The sequence below is a fragment of the Pelophylax lessonae genome (assembly GCF_965119305.1).
Source record: "Pelophylax lessonae genome assembly, chromosome: 3".
Taxonomy (NCBI): Eukaryota; Metazoa; Chordata; class Amphibia; order Anura; family Ranidae; genus Pelophylax; species Pelophylax lessonae.
In genome coordinates this window covers 85,537,285-85,557,769 of record NC_138770.1, presented here as the reverse complement: position 1 = coordinate 85,557,769, position 20,485 = coordinate 85,537,285, and the positions used below count along the sequence as shown (strand labels likewise).

At 43.9% G+C, this 20,485-nt stretch overlaps 1 protein-coding gene across 1 annotated transcript in view; it reads left to right on the top strand.

Annotated features, from left to right (window-relative positions):
* LOC309551300 (uromodulin-like) overlaps positions 1-5,739 on the top strand; it is a gene marked incomplete at both ends in the record, with an annotated part of 92,577 nt that extends 86,838 nt beyond the window's left edge. Inside the window, 2 exons of the mRNA XM_082251831.1 lie at positions 346-366; positions 5,663-5,739. Coding sequence (XP_082107957.1) covers positions 346-366; positions 5,663-5,739 — 98 coding nt within the window. The remainder of the gene's footprint in view (positions 1-345; positions 367-5,662) is intronic.
* Positions 5,740-20,485: the final 14,746 nt, after the last annotated feature.

Here is a 20,485-nt window from a genome sequence, read left to right as displayed (position 1 = left end):
ATCAATGTATTTAAAGTGTATGTACTGTAAAAGCAATTTTGCATTAAGTTTTGCAAAGAGTGGGTAAGCGTTGGACCCTTTGTTAGGTATTTCTCTCCTGGTGACCAATGTCACAGAGACAGAAAGTGATGGGACATTCAAAATTCCAGAGTTGTCACTAGAGCAAAAGTTGAACTTTTGACTTTATACACACTTTAAATGCTTCCTTTGGTGTTATTGATTTATAGTAGTGCAAGCTTTTTTATATGCTTTAGCCTATATGCAAACTGTTTAAAGCTTTTATATATTTTTTTCCCAATGATACTTGTAAGTAAACCTGTAACTGATTTTTTTTCTTCTTTACAGCTTCATCCTCTGGAATAGCTGGTAAAATGTTATTACTACGTTTTCTGATATTTGTTGATTGTAGCATATGAGGATACTTATGGATAAATACTTTTACACTTATGTCTAGAGTCTTCTAGGTCAAAACTCAAATGCAGTCCCACTAAAGCTGATCAGTGCAGCTCATATCAGCAGAGTGTGTATATATGAGCATACATATATATATATATATATATATATATATATATATATATATATATATATATATATATATATATATATATATATTCAGGCTAACAGCATGAAAGGGAAGGGGTTTTCTTTGTTAAGAATGATCTTTGTGATTAATTAAACTGTCTGCTGGACGCCTGTTTAATGAATCATTAGAATCGCTGTAGTTGTCTTGTTAAGTAGGATTTTGTTGTCCAAAATTTAGCTTTGCTGCTAAAGCTTTCATTGGGGTGTATTCATTTTTGCAGCATGGTCTTGAATGCATTTGTTAGGAAAAATACTATATATATATATATATATATATATATATATATATATATATGGCTCAACATTTCAAGTCCTGGGCTACTAGCCAGGCCTTAACCTTCCTAGTGGTATTCCCGAGTGTGGCTCAGGGTTAAATTTCAGTGCCAAAAGTGGTAACCCCGAGCCACTCTCGGGGTACCGCTAGGAAGATCGCTGGATCCTGGTAGAGGGGTTACTTACCTTGTCACCGGGATCCAGCGATATATCCCGGCGGTGTGTGGCGGCGGATCTTCCTCCCGATCCTCTGTGTGCCTCGGCTTCCGTCTCCTGCGACGTGACGCTCGCAGGGGGGTGGAACCAGCAGCAAATTCAAATATAAAACAAACCAAACACACTGATACAATGCAAAATAAAATAAATTCACATTAGATTGCCCCCCAGTGCCCTTTCCTGCAGTTTTACTGTACTTTTTATATATATATATATATATATATATATATATATATACACATATATATATATATATATATATATATATATATATATATATATAGTATATATACAGTATATATACATATATGTATACATACATACATACATACTTTAACTTATTTATATTTTTTTATAATATTATAATTTATAATTTTGTGTTTCAAACTTTATCATGCCCGAGATGTTATAAAGAAGAACGCACAGTAAAAAAAAAATCATATGTAAATAGTTGGTTTGGGCTGCTCATTATTAAGAATTACATGCAAAATAATGGTACCGCTTTCAGCACCTAAAATCTGAAAGAATCATACCGCCATGGAGGTTAAGGGTTATTCGCCACAGTTGCCCCACCCAACTCCTACCCTGCCCCGCCCCTAATCCCGCCCCTAAACACGTCCTCATAAATTATCTCATAAAATGACACTGTTAAATGTTTTTGCATTAATGCAGAAGTTACAAAAATAAATATTAATAACAATGTTTTCAGTGCCCATCAGAGCAGCCTCATCAGTGCCCATCAATGCAGCCTATCAGTGACCATCATTGCAGCATCATCAATAAAACTTATCAGTGCAGCCTCAACAGTGCCCATCAGTGCAGCCTGATCAGTGCCCATCAATGCTGCCTCCCCTGTGCCCATCAATGCAGCCTTGCCCATGCCCATCAATGCAGCCTTGCCCATGCCCATCAATGCAGCCTTGCCCATGCCCATCAATGCAGCCTCACCCATGCATGTGAATGCAACCTCACCCGTGCATATCAATGCAACCTCACCCGTGCACATCAATGCAACCTCACCCATACCCCTCAGTGCAGTTTCACCCGTGCCCATCAATGCTGCTTCACCTGTGCCCATCAATGCTGCTTCACCTGTGCCCGTCAATGCAGCTTCACCTGTGCCCGTCAATGCAGCTTCACCTGTGCCCATCAATGCAGCTTTATCTGTGCCCGACAATGCAGCTTTACCTGAGCCTGTTAACGCAGCTTCACCTGTGCCCATCATTGCAGCTTTATCTGTGCCCGACAATGCAGCTTTTCCTGAGCCTGTTAATGCAGCTTCACCTGTGCCCATCAATGCAGCTTTACCTGAGCCTGTTAACGCAGCTTCACCTGTGTCCATGAATGCAGGTTTATCTTTGCTCGACAATGCACTGACCAGTGCAGGGGAAGAGAGAGAGAGAAGAAGAGGAAAGCTGGCCGGATAATGACAGAGCGTGGGTCAACCCACTGTAACAGCTTCAACTGTAATTGCCGGAGCGCTCGCCGAGACACACAGTCTTGCCTCTGGCTCGGCGCCTTTGATAGATGTCACACGTCCTGGTTGGCCAGGTGTTCTGTCTATCAAAGAAGCCGGGCTAGGAGGTGGGACTGTGTGTGTCGGCGAGCACCCGGCAATTACAATTAAAGCTGTTACAGTGGGATGATCTGCGCTCTGTGATTATCCAGTCAGTCGGCTGGCCGGCTTTCCTCTTCCTCTCCTCTCTCTTCCCCTGAGTGGCTCCCAGAGCAGCCCCACACTCACCCTAAATAATTTTCCACTCGCAAAATGCTAGCAGGCAAGTGGAAAATTTGAGGACTGTATATATACTGCCTGGCCAAAAAAAAAAAAAGTCGCCACCAAAAAAAAAGGTCACACACTCTGATATTTTGTTGGCTTTGATTACGGCACGCTGTGGCATTGTTTCGATAAGCTTCTGCAATGTCACAAGATTTATTTCCGTCCAGTGTTGCATTCATTTTTCACCAAGATCTTGTATGGATAATAGGAGAGTTGGACCATTGCCCAAACCCATCTCCAGCACATTCCAAAGATTCTCAATGGGGTTACTTTCTGGACTCTGTGGAGGCCAATCAATGTGTGAAAATGATGTCTCGCGCTTCCTGAACCACTCTTTCACAATTTGAGCCCGATTAATCCTGGCATTGTCATCTTGGAATATGCCCGTGCCATCAGGGAATAAAAAAATCCATTGATGGTCATTCAGTATATTCAGGTAGTCAGCCGACCTCATTCTTTGGGCACATGCAGTAACGATCCAATAGGATCGTTACTGCATGCTTAGCTTATTTAGTTGTTTAGTTAATTCCAGGTGGAGACTTTTTTTTTTGGCCAGGCAGTGTACTGTATGTGTATATATATATATATATATATGTGATCGGCTGAACTATCGGGGGCTGATATGCACTTTCCCCGATATATCGGAATCGGCCCCTGAGGTTACCGATATTGCCGATATTTAGGGAAAGTGCATGTACCGGCGCCGTCACATCATTTCCGGTTCCGGCTCCAGGAGGAACGCAGCGTATTCCAGCTGCTGTTATACCGCTTGTTTGCACCGATCGTATTGTGAGTACCTGTCATTTTATCTGTCAATAAATCCTTATTTTACGGTATCACACGATTGCTGCCCTCTTCTCATTCCCCACGGATGTACCACATACCCCAACGCTCTGAGGGATGCAGTGGATTAGAATCCCTCCTAGGACCTAAGTACCCGGGATTGGGACACCCCAGGGGTTATCGCCATCCATTTCCCTAGGAACCTAGAGGGGTCCCCCAGGATACCCATCTAGGAGTACCAGGTCCACACTTCAAGACCCCTACAGGAATCCAGGACCCACCAGAGGGACCCACCTACATTTACATACCCGCTCTTTACCCCTGTGTGGGGTGGGTATTTTCGGTGAGTGTGCTACTTACCCTAGGGTTCACGAGCACCCCGCCACTATACCCACCACAGGGTTACCACCGGCATCACACGATTGAGGCTCCACTGACCATGCTGCATGTTATATATGGACTGTTGCTGATATTTAGTCACCATATATTTTGCACACTGTCATCCACTTACTTTATGCACATTGTCACTTTATTGATTCATTTATTTATTTTATGGATAGATGATTGTGATCACTACATATCTATTTACACCTTTTTTTTTATGTAGGTGCATTATCACAATATTTATCAGCTTTACTTGCTTTGAGTCACTAATATCGATTATTACTCAGTGTGTGTCACACCCCACTACCACTAGTCACTTTACATCTACTTGAATTCATATTGTTTTGTTTATATTCTTTTATAATTTTTTACTTATATTAATAATATTGTTTGATTTCTCCATCTCCTTTACATCAGAACTTTTACTAAGGTTAACACCAGTCACTTTCTATCAATTTTAATTACTTATTCACATTGGATTTGGATTTATATTCCACTCTCTTTTTTATACCATTATTAGTGGTTTACCCTGACTATCTTCTTTCCCTGTGATCTCTAATTGACTGATCATTTAGGCAGCGCCATACCCCTTCCCTTCCCTTCATGTACCGGAGTGATGCCTGCAGCTAGAGGCATCACCCTGGTACCGGCGTCCATAGCTGACGGTAGGCTGTCTTGTAATGACAACCGATGCGGCTGAGAAGTTGCTCGGCTGTCATTACAAGGAGGACGTTCCCCGCCCCCTCGCGCCGCCTTCCGCGGCTCACCTGGGTCTTCCGTCCCACCGGGAGACCCGGGCATCCTACCTCCTCCGCCGCTGAGGAGAAGACACGATCAAAGCCGCATTCAGCTCTGATCAGGTCTCCATGTAAAAACCCAGAAGTGATGTCATGACATCACTTCCGGGTACTCGGCGGCAAATTCAAAACAATGTGAGCATTCAAAACAGCCAAACTTGGCGTTTTGAATGCTTTTAAGTGCCGAGGAGGGGTTTGGAGTCTTTTAGACCCCCAGATCCCTCCACAAAAGTACCTGTCAAAAAAAAAAAAAAATTTAATGTGCGAAAATATCGGCCAATATCAGCCGATACCGATATCCAATGACCAAAATATCGGTATTGGCAATAACAAAACTATATTGGTTTGATCACACACATATATATATATATATATATATATATATATATATATTTTTTTTTTTTTTTTTTTTACTAAGGAGGGTTTTAGTATATAATTATTTATAAATGTTAAGAACAATGCACTTTTTAGATTTAAAACTTGTGGAACTGTTTTCCCTTTAGCACAGTATGCCTACGCCTTACTTTGTTTGGATAGACATTCAAAGTGGGATAATAGTGAGAGGTACTTACACACAAAAAAAAAGATAGAGACAGAGAAAAAAAACAAGCTATATTACCAGAATGTTGTACCATGTGAGCCATCAACAAACACATCTAAGCTAATTCAGCTCATTGCCTAATTCAGTAGACTCGAAAATAAATAATGTCTGTTATTAGTCCTGATTAGGAAACAAATAAAGCATTTACAAAATGTACAGTCTAAAAAGCTATATAAATGCATTCATTTTATAAAACGTTGTGTTATTAGTATTCTGACAGTGACTACTTTTTCCATTCTATTTCAGGGACTGCTCATTTTGTTCATCTTTTACCAACCATTTTTATTTTTGGAAGGTTCCTAACGTCATACACATCCATTTAACCTTCCATGTACAGTCTTTATGTATTTTGACATACACAGGTTATTTGGTAGGGCAATGAAGATGTTGGGTTGTGGTCACAGATCAGTGACAAACTACAGTAGGAGCTAAACAAAAACATAAAATAGTTGGATGGCTCTGTTTTAAATGTCATTTACATTTTTCATAATACAATACAATACTAAATGCAATTTTTTTCAAAAATTGCAAAAATGATTGATTTTTTAAATGATATATAAAGTAAATTAACATGCAGTAAATATATCACATTTATCTCTATTACACTATATCCTGTAATAATAAGTCAAATCAATAAATATGCAATTTTTCCAGCAATGGACCGAGTCTGCCTTTTTGTTTTTGGATCTATATGTGCCCCTAGACAGGCACATTTTAAAGCAAAGTTACCTATTAAAGAATGAGCATTTGAGATACAGATGTCCACCCCCAACCTCCCTCATACTCTTCATCCTTGAAGTGGAGAGAGGTCTTATGGCATTAAAAGTGTAAACATAAATGTAATTTATATTTGGATTTAAAGGCAAGAACATACTGTAAGTTCATTAATTCATTGATACGACTTTTGATGAGAGTATTCATTCCTTGTACAGAAATAAAAGAAAGATTTCTATTTATGTGAACTATGATATTTCTTAATTATGGATTGTCCTTCGGCAAATGTACATGGTATAATAATGCCATCTTCTCATTAAAGAAAATATATAATAAAGAACCAGCAGAAAAAACGTTACCTTTTTAGTTAATTAAAACAAATTCTCTAAAGTTAATAATACATCATACAAAGTGGCTATTAAATAATTGTGAACTCACCTACAGTAAATCGAGCATGTAGAAGAGGAGTTATTTAGGGGGTCTGTTTCTTCATTTTCTTTTTAACTAAAAAATGTATTAAAGTGATTCTAAAGGCAGAAGTTTTTTCATCTTAGTGCATTCTATGCATTAAAGCGGAGTTCCACCCAAAAGTGGAACTTCCGCTTTAGGTATTCTAACCCCCTGACATGCCACATTTGGCATGTCATTTTTTTGGGGGGGGAGCAGGTACCTAGTTTTGACAGGTACCCGCTCCCACTTCCGCTCGGAGCGCCGCGGCGCCCTGAGCGGAAGTTCTCCTCTCCCCCTCCCTCCCTGCAATCTTCTGGGACATGTCAGAGGTCCCAGAAGATTGCCGGCCAATCAAGACGTGCAGCGCGACTCGCGCATGCGCAGTGGGTACCCGGCTGTGAAGCCGCAAACTGTCACAGCCGGGTGCCCACAGCAGTGATGCCGGCGCCGAGGGAGAGGATCAAGGCTTCGGGCGGCCGCATCGCTGGACCGTTGGACAGGTGAGTGAAATGGCTGGAACTCCGCTTTAGGTAAAAAAACCTTCTGTGTGCAGTAGCCCCCCCTCAGCCCCCCTAATATTTACCTGAGCCCATCTCGATCCAGCAATGTGGCATGAGAGACTTGACTGTCCGGGACTCTCCTTCCTGATTGGCTGAGACACAGCTCCCGTTGGCTCCTGCTGCTGTTAATCAAAGTCAGTGAGCCATGAGGACAGAGAGGGGGCAAAGCTGAACCACAGCTCTGTGTCTGAATGGATACACAGAGATGTGACTCGGCTCAGTTGCCGCCATAGCAAGATGCTTACTGTGGGGGCACTCAGCAGGAGAGAGGGGCCAGAAGCGCCGAAATGGGACCCGCGAAGAGGAGGATCTGGGCTGCTCTGTACAAAACCAACAGCACAAAGCAGGTAAGTATAACATGTTTATTATTTTTAAACAAAAAAAAAAATAGACTTTAGTATCACTTTAAGTTTTCATGACAGAAACTAAAAAGGCATATATAATAAGAAAGTGCTTACATTGGAGAGACCTTAACCACTTTATGACAAGCCGCCGCAGATGTACTGCGGCAGTCTGGCTCATACAGGCAAAGCGCCGTACATGTACGGCGCTCGTTCCTGGGGCCCTGGGGCATCCTCCCATGGGCCCCTGCCCCGCTGATGGTCTGATTGGGTTCAGAACCGATCAGTCATCAGGTCCAGGCCAATGATTTTTGGCCTGGACCTGTTGATTGGTCCTGACCAATCACAGACTGACTTCTGCCTGTGTAATGTAAACACAGGCACAGAAATGACCCTCTCTCTCCTCCCAAAATCCTTTTTAAATTGTAAATTGTTGATTTCCCTCCTCACTACCTATCACAGTTTTGAAGGCCATGAAATGCCAAGATAGCACAACCCCCCCCCCCCCCCCCATAATTACCACTTTTCGAAAAGTAGACACCCCAGGGTATTTGCTAAGATGCATGGTGAGTATTTTGCAGCTCTCATCTATTTTAGAAAATGAAGAGAAGAAGGAAAATTCATTTTTTTTCCTCTTTTTTCAATTTTCAAAACTTTGTGACAAAAAGAAGTGAGATCTGCAAAACACACAACATGCCTCTCTGCAAATAGCTTAGGGTGTCTACTTTCCGAAAAGGGGTCATTTGGGGGGGGGGGGTTTGTGCTATCTTGGCATTTGATGGCCTCTGAAACTGTGATAGGTAGTGAGGAGTGAAATCAACAAATTGGAAAGCCTGAAGGTGATGATTGGTTTTCGGAGTCCTGTACGAGGCTAGACTGACAAAAAGTCTCACACATGGGGTATCTCCATACTCAGGAGAAGCAGCAGAATGTATTTTGGGGTGTCATTTCACATATACCCATGTGGGAGCAATATATCATTTAGTGACAACTTTGTGTAAAAAAAACAAAAAAATAATAATTTTCCCGGAACTTGTGGCAAAATATAAAATATTCCATGGACTCACCATGCCTCTCAGCAAATAGCTTGGAGTGTCTACTTTGCAAAATGGAGTCATTTGGGGGGGGGGGGGTTGTGCTATCTTGAAATTTTAGGGCCTCTGAAACTGTGACAGGTAGTGCAGAAGTAAAATGTACAATTTACGCCATTAGAAAACCTGAAGGTGGTGATTAGTTTTCAGGGTCCCGTGAACAGTTAGGCTCGCAAAAAGTCTCACACATGTGGTATCCCTGTACTCAGGAGAAGCAGCAGAATGTATTTTGGGGTGTCATTCCACATATACCCATGTCATGTTTGAGAAATGTATCTTTTAGTGACAACTTTGTATAAAAAAAAAAAAAAATTCAAACACCTGTGACAAAAAAATTAAATATTCAATGAGCTCAACATGCCTCTCAGAACATTCCTTAGGATGTCTACTTTCCAAAAAGTGGTAATTTGGGGGGAGGGGTTTGTACTGCCCTGCCATTTTAGCACTTCATGAAATTATATAGGCAGTCAGAAAGTAAAAGCTGCATAAATTCCAGTATTTACACCATAGTTTGTAGATGCTATAACTTTTGCGCAAACCAATAAAAATACGTTTATTGAGATTTTTTGTCAAGACATGTAGCTAAATACATTTTGGCCAAAATATATGACAAATATTTAGTATATTGGTTATTTTTTAAAAGACAAAGTTGAAAATGTAATTTTTCTCAAAAGTGTTGCTATTTTTTTATTAATATCACAAAAAATAAAAAGCGCAGAGGTGATCAAATATGATTTAAAGAAAGCTCTGTTTGTGGGGAAAAAAAGGATGTAAATTTCGTTTAGGTACAGCATTGCATAACTGCGCAGTGCCAAGTTGAAAAACGGGGCCTGGTCATTGAGCAGCCAAATCCTCCTGTCTTAAAGTGGTTAAAGGAAATTTATAAAATTAAAAAATGACTGAACTGTGCCTCATGAGTTTCATCACAAAAATGTAATTCTTGTCAATTTAAAAACTGTCTTGGAAAACAATGACAACAATAAACACTTTTTTTTCTGCTAAAATATGATTTAGCGGCTGGGAAACGATTTATTGATTATTAAAAGTATTTATATAGCATCAACAATTTACATACAGTGAGGGAAAAAAGCATTTGACCCCCTGCTGATTTTGTACGTTTTCAAAATGACAAAGAACTGATCAGTCTATAATTTTAATGATAGGTTTATTTTAACAGTGAGAGACAAAATAACAACAAAAATATCCAGAAAAACGCATTTCAAAAAAGTTATAAATTGAGGGCGTGGTTTCCGGCAGAGAAGATGGACGCGTTCTAGTCCCGCTCCGTGAGGCCACCCTGGACACGCAGCTCCATCAGAGCCCCATCGACCCGCACAGACACCCCGGTACACCGGCCGAACCCGTTACCAGCCGCCGCAATGACCCTCCGCAAGAAGGGGCCGGAACAACTGAATAAATTGTCCGGCTTCTGGATCTTGCAGAGTGCCGGGCTACAACAAAATGGTGGCGGCCACCGGCTCACAGCAGCGGACTCAGCAGCTACAGGCGCTCCATCCGCATCCATCCGCGGCCCCAGCCTTCAGGCAGATCGCCAACCCGGACAGTGGGCAATCCTCTGGCTCCCCCTCACCTCCCTCGCCCTCATCCAGGAGCCCGGCGAAGAACAAACATAGGAGAGACTCCCCTCCACGGCCTCCCCAGGGTGCAGGTATGGAACTCAGTACTTCTCCTTATGCTGCAGATGCACAGATATCCAACCAGCCAGATCCCTTTGCAGCCTTTCCCTCTGGCAATAACCCCATCTCTGAAGGGGTGATGAAAGACACGATGTATACCCTCCGTGCCACTATGCAGGCGGACATGCAGGCCTGCATGCACCAGCTTAAATCTGAGATTGTATCCCTGGGGTCCAGAGTGGACAATGCTGAATGTAATGTGGGGAAACAGGCCTCTTGCATCAATGCGGTCATTGACAGAGTGAACACTCATGATGAGGATATTCAGTGGCTCAAAAACAAGGTAGCTGACCTGCAGGACGGCTCCAGGAGAAATAACATCAAAATAAGGGGTGTCCCTGAGACAGTACAACCATCCCAACTTCTGGACTATGTCACTGCACTATTTAAAGCTCTGGTGCCTGCGGCTTCCACTGCAGATCTACTTATAGACAGGGTCCACAGGCTGCCTAAGCCGTCCTTCCTACCTAGTGATGTCCCTAGAGATGTTTTACTGCGTGTGCACTTTTACCGCACGAAGGAACAAATTATGCTGGCAACCCGCCATGCTAACAACCTCCCTGTGGGCTACAGTGCCTCCTCAGCAACCCTCAGCCTCCGCTTCCTCACCCCTGCACCCCCTGGAAGAGGACTGGCACATAGTGTCCCGGAAGAGACCCTCCAGACCAGCATCCAACCATGGGGGCTCAAACTCATAACACAACTTCTAATCCTCAAGTGTCCATGGCCATAGGAAATGTTATTTTCTCCTGGCCCTCCATTTGCTCGTAGTCGGCTCCTCCCGACCACGAACCGCAGAGATGGTTCCTTTCTTAGTTTTGCTGTATATTATTCCCTGTTTTGTTTGGCATTGGTACTTTTCGCATCACTTTCCCGTGATCATTCAACACAACCGGATGTACGACATTCCTTCTTTTATGATGCTCCAGTTTTGCTGGCCTCTCGAAGAACCGCTGGATTTGCTTCTCGTTCCCAACCTCCTGATTAATGACCATTAAGCTGTTGTCAATTAACGCCAATGGACTCAATCACCCTGCAAAGCGGCGCTCCCTGTGGCAAGAAGCTGCATCATCCAGAGCCGATGTCCTTGCTGTACAGGAGACTCACTTTCAGACTGGTTCCCACCCGTCTTGCTCCCACAAAGACTTTTCCCAAATCCTGTTAGCCTCTGACACTTTGAAGCAGCGTGGAGTCCTACTGGCTTTCCGGAACTCTCTTGCATTCAAGCTTCATACCTCTGTTTTGGATCCTCATGGCAGGTATATTGTTGCTGTCTGTGAACTTAACGACCTACCGATGACCATTGTCAATGTCTATGCTCCGAACTCTCACCAACTGTGCTTCCTTCGCAGACTCCTCAAGCAAGTATACAAGATTCAGAGGGGACATCTTTTGTTATGTGGGGACTTTAACATCGTTGACAACCCCGGGTTGGACTCTTCGGCATCCCCCCGGGGCCGCCAACAGGGATTGGGGAATCTCTTGCATGCAGAAAAATTGTTTGATGTTTGGTGGTGTCAGCATGCCAATGAGAGGGATTACTCGTTTTTTTCATCTAGACATAATCCCTGCTCTAGACTGGATATGTTCCTAGTGGATAGGTTCCTATTGAGTAAAGCGTCCTCCTCGGAGATTAAGACTATATCTTGGTCTGACCATGCGGGAGTCACACTCTCTATCGAGGAATCCACGAGAGTCCCTCTCCCAGGAGTGTGGAGGTTCGACACCCGCATGTTGCAGGAACCGGGTTGTTTTTCTCGCATTTCTGACAGTTTACGTGAATTTTTTCTTATTAACTACCTCAATACTGGGCACTTAAACCCCCTTCCTTCCCAGACCAATTTTCAGCTTTTAGCGCTGTTGCATTTTGAATGACAATTGCGCAGTCATGCAACACTGTACCTAAACCAAATTTGTGTCATTTTTTCCCCACAAATAGAGCTTTCTTTTGGTGGTATTTGATCACCGCCAGTTTTTTTCTTTTTTGGTGCACAAAAAAAAATTTTGAAAAAAAAAAAAAAGTTTTTTTTGTTTAGGTTATAAAATTTTGTAAATAGATACGTTTTTTCCTGCACTGATGAGCACTGATGACGCCGCACTGACAGGCACTGATGAGGAGACACAGATGGGGTGGTACTGATGGGGTGGCACTGATATGCAGCACTGATGGGCAATGATAGGTAGCACTGATATGCAGCACTGATGGGCACTGATATGTGGCACTGATAGATAGCACTGATATGCAGCATTGGTGGGCACTGATAGGCAGCGCTGATGGGCACTGATAGGCAGCACTAATGGGGACTGATCGGCAGCACTGATGGGCACTGATAGGTGGCACTGATGGGCACTGATAGGTGGCACTGATGGGCGGCACTGATCGGCACTGATGGGGGGCACTGATGGGCACTGATAGGCAGCACTGGTGGGCAATAATGGGCACTGGTGGGCGGCACTGATAGATGGCAATAACGGGCACTGGTGGGCAGCACTGATAGATGGCATTGGTGCGCAGCACTGATAGGGGGCACCACTGGCAGGCTCTCTGAGCCCTGTTTGCCATCCCTGGTGACCATGGTGGGCATCCCTGGTGGTCATGGGTGGCATCCCTGGTGGTCATGGGTGGGCATCCCTGGTGGCTCTAGTGGCACCCCCCCCTCAGGGCTGCACTGGTAATCAATGTTCTGATTACCAGCACAGACCCCCCCCCCTGTGATCAGTGAGTAATTAGAAATACTCACTGATCCCCCCAGCAGCACCAATCCTCTCCTTCTCCTCACTGACAGGATCTGTCAGGAGGAGAAGAGATCAAAGCCGTTACAACGGCTGTATTTACATTACATGACGGCTGTGATTGGACACAGCCGTCATGTGATCAGGAGGGCCAATCACAGGGCCCTCCTGCCGCATCTTGTTGCTCTGTGTCCGAGGGACACAGGCACATCGAGATCGCACCGCTGCATGTGCCCGGAACGTCCGATCAGAAGGACGAGACTCCCACCCGGCCGTATATGTACAATGGCCCGGGTGGGAGGTGGTTAATGCTACCTCTGTCTCTGACCCTTGGGTGCTGTGGGGCGCACATAAGGCCTGCATCAGGGGACTGTGCATCCAGCAGCAGGCGAGGCTTCGGAGGCAGAGGAAAGCGAAGTTATCTACATTGTTAGATAAAATCCAAACTTTGGAAGTGGGTAATAAAGAGAACCCCTCAGCAATAGTTTTGTCCGAACTAATGCAGCTCCATCAGGAACTGTGTCTTGTGCTCCTGGAACAATCAGATAAACATCTGAGCACTTCTCCCAGGCCAATAAGGCAGGTAAACATTTGGCGTCCCAGGTCAAACGCAGGCAAGCTAAAACTAGGATCCCGTTTCTCTTGCATCCCAAGACTAAACACAAAATAACGCACCCGCAGGCCATAGCCGATGAGTTTGCAAACTTTTATAGCATTCTATACAACTTAAAAGATAGTCAATCAGAACCCCAACCCACCACGGAAGGTATAGAGTCCTTTCTAAACTCGGTCAAGTTACCCTCTTTATCGCCATCCCAATTGGAAGCACTTAATTCAGCTTTCACTATCGACGAGATTCGCTCCAATGTCCGTACCCTCCCCAAAGGTAAATCGCCCGGACCGGATGGTCTTCCTAATGAATTCTATCACCTTTTCCTCACACACATAGGACCAACTCTTACAGATGTGTTTAATAAAGCCATGACAGAATCTTCCCTACATCCCGATATTTTGGGAGCACATACTGTGACACTTCCTAAACCAGGTAAAGATCCTGTGTCCCCAGCTAACTTCCGCCCGATTTTTCTTCTGAATTTGGACGCAAAAGTCTACGCTAGAATTCTCTCCAAGCGGATCCAACAATTCCTACCGTCTTTAATTGGGAAGAACCAACTGGGCTTTACTCCGGGTAGGCAAACTTCGGGTGCCACCAGGAGGATGGTAGATATCTTGCATGTGGCTCAATCCTCCAAAACCCCCTCCATTCTATTGACCCTAGATGTCGAAAAGGCATTCGATAGGGTGCACTGGGGGTATATGTCCTCCACACTACTCAAGTTTGGATTCTCAGGTCCTATCTTATCTGCCATCCTAGCATTATATTCCTCCCCTTCAGCGCAGGTTTACACATCGGGCTCACTGTCAAAACGATTCTCCATATCCAATGGCTCCAGGCAGGGGTGCCCACTGTCCCCGACTATATTTAATCTTCTAATTGAACCCCTAGCTGAAGCGAGCAGGTCCCACCCTCTTTTTACAGGTTTTTCCTACCCTAGCTCCCACCATAAGATAACGCTCTTTGCAGACGATATTATATTAATGCTTACTAACCCTTCCAAATCTCTGCCGGCAGCATATGATGTACTGCGCTCGTTTAGTCAAGTGTCATACTACAAATTAAATGTGTCCAAGTCGACAGTCTTAAACCTAGGAGTAAATCCCACCACGCAGGCCATGCTGCAATCCAGTATCCCTATTCCCTGGACTTCAGACAGCATTCATTACTTGGGCATAGACCTCCCCTCGGACGTCTTGAAATTACTGCCATTCAATCTCCATAGGCTATTAACTAAGCTTACGTCGGAAACCTCACAATTGCACACTAAATACCTCTCTTGGAGCGGACGACTAGCGACGTACAAAATGTTTATTCTTCCCCAACTGCTGTACCTATTTAGGGCTCTACCCATCCCGTTCCCGGTCACGCAACTGTCAAAATTGACTACGCACATGAGACGTTTCATTTGGGATAACAAGAGAGTGCGTTGTGCATCCTCTATTTTGACACAAAATAAACACTTTGGGGGTGCAGCTATGCCGGATATCCCTAAGTACCATTGGGCCCAGCGCAAACGAGACAGTGGGTTGCCCCGATGGACAGACTGCTTTGGGCAGACCTAGAAGCAGACATAGCTCCCTTTCCTGACCTTCGGGTGATGCTCATTAGTGATAAGAGGATCCCCTGGGACATATCGCGTCTACCCCCCACCATGCAATTATCATTCCGAGCGTGGCGCAAATCCACGTCCTCTACCTCAGACCGTGATATCCTCCCTTCACAGAAATTTCCAATCACATTATTGGGCGCACACATTCCTGACCTACCGCTCCGCCCCTTTCATTCCAGAAATGTCACACACATAGAGCAATTTTATCACGGGACATCCCTACTCCCCCCCACAGACCTGGTGACTAAGTATACCCTTCCACCGACACTTCTTTTTCATGTATTTCGCATTCATCACTTTTTATCATTGCACCCCCTGCAGAGGATAATGGTTGATGGCAGGCTCTGGGATCTCTATGATTCCCGGTGCGTGTCATCCCCCAGGCTCTCTCACTACTATCATACATTACTTGATGACAGGACATTTTACAAATCCAATCAGATGTTCAAATGGGATAGGGACCTTAGGGAAAGCTTTACTATATCTCAATGGAATCTGGCAATATCTTCCTCCACTGTTCACACTCATTGTGTCAACCCTTGGGAGCTGGTTTCTCCTTGTCCTATTCTCAACTCAGTTGGAGAGGTTGTGGCCAGGTGGGCACACTTCTCCATATTCTCTGGTCATGCCCCTCACTCACCAGTTTTTGGAGTCAGGTGTTTAAATTTATGGCATCTCATACTGGTTGCCTGATTAAACCAACCCCGGCCCTTGCCATATTGAACCTAGGTATTGAAGCCATCCCGCAACAATATAGACCATGGTCCACACATGTGCTTTTGGCCGCTAGGTCTATTATCCTATGGAACTGGAAATCTACTAACTCACCAAATTTGTTGGATGTGACATCCTTGCTTCACGCGAATTATAAACTTGAGAAAGCTTTGGCGACTAATTCCTTAACCCTGCCCAGATTCAGACAGTATTGGGACTTTTGGTTACCTACTTGATTTGTTATCATTGTTATTGTGAATGTTATGGTTCTTCTCTGTTACTGTGTTACTGTACCAACTGTGCATTTGTTGATTCCTCTTGATGCATTACCAATGCTACTTACCTTCTTTGTTTATTATGTTTGTTTGTCCTTTTGAAACTTAATAAAAATCATTTTGAAAAAAAAAAAAAAAAAGTTATAAATTGATTTTCATTTTAATGAGTGAAATAAGTATTTACCCCCTATCAATCAGCAAGATTTCTGGATCCCAGGTGTCTTCTATACAGGTAATGAGCTGAGATTAGTTAAAGGGAGCGCTCTTAATCTCAGCTTGTTACCTGTACAAAAGACACTTGTCCACAGAAGCAATCAACCAATCATAGAAAAAAAATGGAAAAAAATATTTTAAGAAACAGACAGCATGGATTCATGAAAGACAGAAGTTGTCTAACAAACCTGATTTCTTTTTATGAGGAGTTAAGTAAAACCTTGGACAGAGGGGTGGCTGTGGACGTAGTATACTTGGATTTTGCAAAAGCGTTTGACGCAGTTCCCAATACACGGCTCATGTGTAAGGTAACGTCTACAGGCTTGGAAAGATCAGTTTGTAAATTGATAAAAAAACTGGCTAAAAGATAGAATTCAGAGAGTAATGGTCAATGATTCTTACTCTGAATGGTCTAAGGTTATCAGTGGTGTACCTCAAGGTGCAGTGTTGGGACCCTTACTTTTTAATATCTTTATAAATGATATAGGATCCGGGATTAAAAGTACCATTTCAATCTTTGCAGATGACACCAAGCTTTGCAGTGGAATAACTAACTTCTTTACAGGATGTCTCCAATTTACAAGCTGACCTCAATGCACTGTTTCATTGGGCAACAATGTGGCAAATGAGCTTTAATGTTGATAAATGTAAAGTTATGTACTTGGGGGCTAAGAATATGCATGCATCATACATACTAGGTGGAGTAGAACTGGGAGAATCCATGGTGGAGAAAGATCTGAGTGTTCTGGTAGATCATAAGCCTAATAATAGCATGAAATGCCAAGCTGCGGTTTCCAAAGCAAGAAAAGTCCTTTCTTGTAATAAGAGAGGTATGGACTCCAGAGAGAGAGATATCATTTTGCCCCTGTACAAATCATTAGTATAAACTCATCTGGAATATGCAGTTCAGTTTTTCGGCAGCAGTTCTCAAAAAGGGTAACAGGAAACTGGAGAAAGAAGAGCAACCAATCTGATAAGAGGCATGAAGGACCTCAGCTATGAGGAAAGATTAGAGGAACTGAATTTATTCTCTCTTGAGAAGAGGAGACTAAGGGGGGATATTATCAACCAGTGGCAGCTGGTGTTCAAAATTTTTGGGGGGGCACAAATAGAAAAATGTACTAGGCATTGCTTAGCAGCAAAAAACGCTGTAAAAAATTGCGTGACTTTGAGGTCACAAAAGTGTGAAAGGGGCCTTCAGTAATCAAGGTATAGTGTGCCCCCTTTCAATGCAGAATGACCAGCGTGCCCCCTTTCAATGCAGAATGACCAGCGTGCCCCCTTTCAATGCAGAATGACCAGAGTGCCCCCTTTCAATGCAGAGAGATCATCATGCCCCCATTCAATGCAGAGAGATCATTGTTCCCCCATTCAATGCAGAGTGATCATTGTGCCCCCATTGAATGCAGAGAGATCATCGTTCCCCCATTCAATGCAGAGAGATCATTGTGCCCCCTTCAATGCAGAGAGTTCAGCGTAGCGTAGCATGCCCCCCCCCAGACCAGTGCACTTACCTGCAGCGGCGGCTTCTACTCAGTGACCCCCCCCCCCCGGCATCTCCTAGAGTCCTCCTGCCTCCTCCTCGGTCTATAGCATGGTTTTGCCTTTCGGCCAATTAGGAAGCGGGTCTCAGACCTGTTGGAGTAGGTTATGGGAGCGGGTTACCCCTGAAAAGCAACATGTGTGTGAGGCAGCATACTGGATGAGAGTGCCTGGCTGGACAGGACTGATAAGTGGGGCAGTGCACAACACAGGATGCAGATGGAGAGATCTTGCCACCCCAACCCCTTAATTGCTGGTCTGTGACTTGTAGAGCATCGGGGCCTAGGACTGAGGATCACTATGGTGAGTTGAATCAACTCTGTGGGACTTATTAAGAAAGAGTTGGATGATGGCTGAAACCAGATAACTAGTGTTCTGCGAATCTGCACTGTGTAAGGACTACTGTCAGAATGTTGCTTCATGATACTGGTCTTCTGCACTGCAAGACTCTGTCAGTAAGTCAGATGTGATAATATTCTGTAATGGAGATGTGTACAAGAAGAGCTTAACAGATGCAGTAAGGTGTTAAGATGCAATTGAAGTGGACATTCCTTTATTTTGAGCAGCAGGTCTCTGGCCAGGAGAAGTGTAACACAAGATCCTTCTAAAGAACTGACACGTGGTTGCCCTATGCAAGGAAGAAGTGGGGTGGGTCATGGAACAGTTTTGTAACACTTCGAAAAAGAAGTTTGGTTCCTCAGGCCAAAAAGGAGAAAGTGGGATTTTATAGGCAAGGTTAATTATTATTTATTTTATTAAGAAAGAATTACATATAAAAGTAAAAAAACAACAAAAGAATAACATTGGTTGCATGGGTAATGCGTATTACACAATAGACAATTTGTGAACCATTTTACTTATTAAATGGTGATTCCTGGTTGTAGAACTAGGGTTCCGACGCGTTTCGGCATATATTGCCTTTGTCAAGGAAAAAGCATCACCATTTTCTATAAAGTGAAAAAGTGAAAAATACAAAAAATTAGTGACTTGTTGTGAGAAATATATCAAAACAAACAAATAAACATCGTCTTTTCTGTTTGTGTACCTAGACTTCAGGAACATCTGTGCCCATGGGGAAGTGGGGGGAAGGAAGAGAGGTTCAGGTCCTGTGCCCCCCAGGCTTGTTACTGGATCCTTGGGCCTATTGGTCTGAAGAAGGGGGAAGGTTGGTTTGATGCAGGCATGTGTTGTTTAGTGCCATGTTTAAGCTAATAAAATTGGATTTCCAAAATTACCTCAAGTATACGAATAATGCCTCTTAGGGATGAATAGGGTCCTGGGGTATGTAGCAAACCCCAAGCTTCTATGTGTAACCACAAATACTCCTGGTTTCCCTAGGAGAGTGGATAAAATTTCAGTATATAAGGTTGGCGTGTACAGAAAGGAGGCCTGGAAGTACGGTAGGTATGAAGCAACACTTACGTTTAGAGAAAGGGATAGAAGACACTGGTGTCCTCCGATTGGTCCCAAAGGTGTAAGCATATAATCCTATGTGGAAAATAATAATTTGCAATAAGGGGAGGGAAAAAGGGGATTTCCGAAATAATGATGCAATAAATAGTCGGTATGATGAGTGTGTTGGCTTACTGGAAGTTTTAAAGGAGAGGTCCTTGGATTTGACAGATTCCGAGATCAGTAGGAGGAACTGACCCTCTTACCGAGGATGCAGGGTCACTGAATCTCTGTCTGGCAGAAAGAATACATAATTTTAGTATAATATAGGCAGTATTTGGGATTGGCCAGTAGGTAGCGCTGTGCCACAGTTTGGCAACTTACTTTGTAAATGCTTGTCCTCTGCCACAGATGTATGAAACTCTGTCTGACAGGAGGAGAGAAAAATAACTGGTTTTAGTATGTAAAAAATGTGTTAGAAATGGCCAACAGGTGGCGCTGTAGCGTGGCTTACTTGGTATCCTGAGGGAGCAGTAGGAGGCTGAAGAGTCTAGGCAGGTGCAGACCGCTGGCTTCGGACGTTCACTCCTCGCTGGTTGGAGCGGAGTGAAGTCCTGTGGATCCCCGGCCGTCTTTATATGTAAGTCGCGCATGCGCAATGAAGCGCCGGGCGACGCCGATGTTAAGTCATTGACTGCGGCCGCACGTACTGTGTGCGTGCCACAGGCTGCGCGCGCAGCCTGTCAGTGAGATGACGCGGTGGATACATATTCAGATGCCGCCGACACGGGGGTTGGAGCCGAACTGTCCCAGCGTGTGCTGGGTGGATGCGAAAGCATCAGATCTTACTTTGACTCCCAGAATGTGCCCCCCCTGGAGGGAACCAGGGGGGGCTTTCCGTGCCGGGTACAAGGGACTGGATGGGCAGTAAGGACCCGATCTTCCTCCCACAAACATGGGTCTAAGAATCACCGAAGATCTAGGACACAATAACATTTGAACATGTCTACATGTATTTAAAAGTCATTAAATTCTTTATTATAAGGTCAACGAAGCAATTTAGGCAAGAATAAAGGAGAATCCTCCTGGATAGTAAGGAGCAATCATGCACTGAGAGGC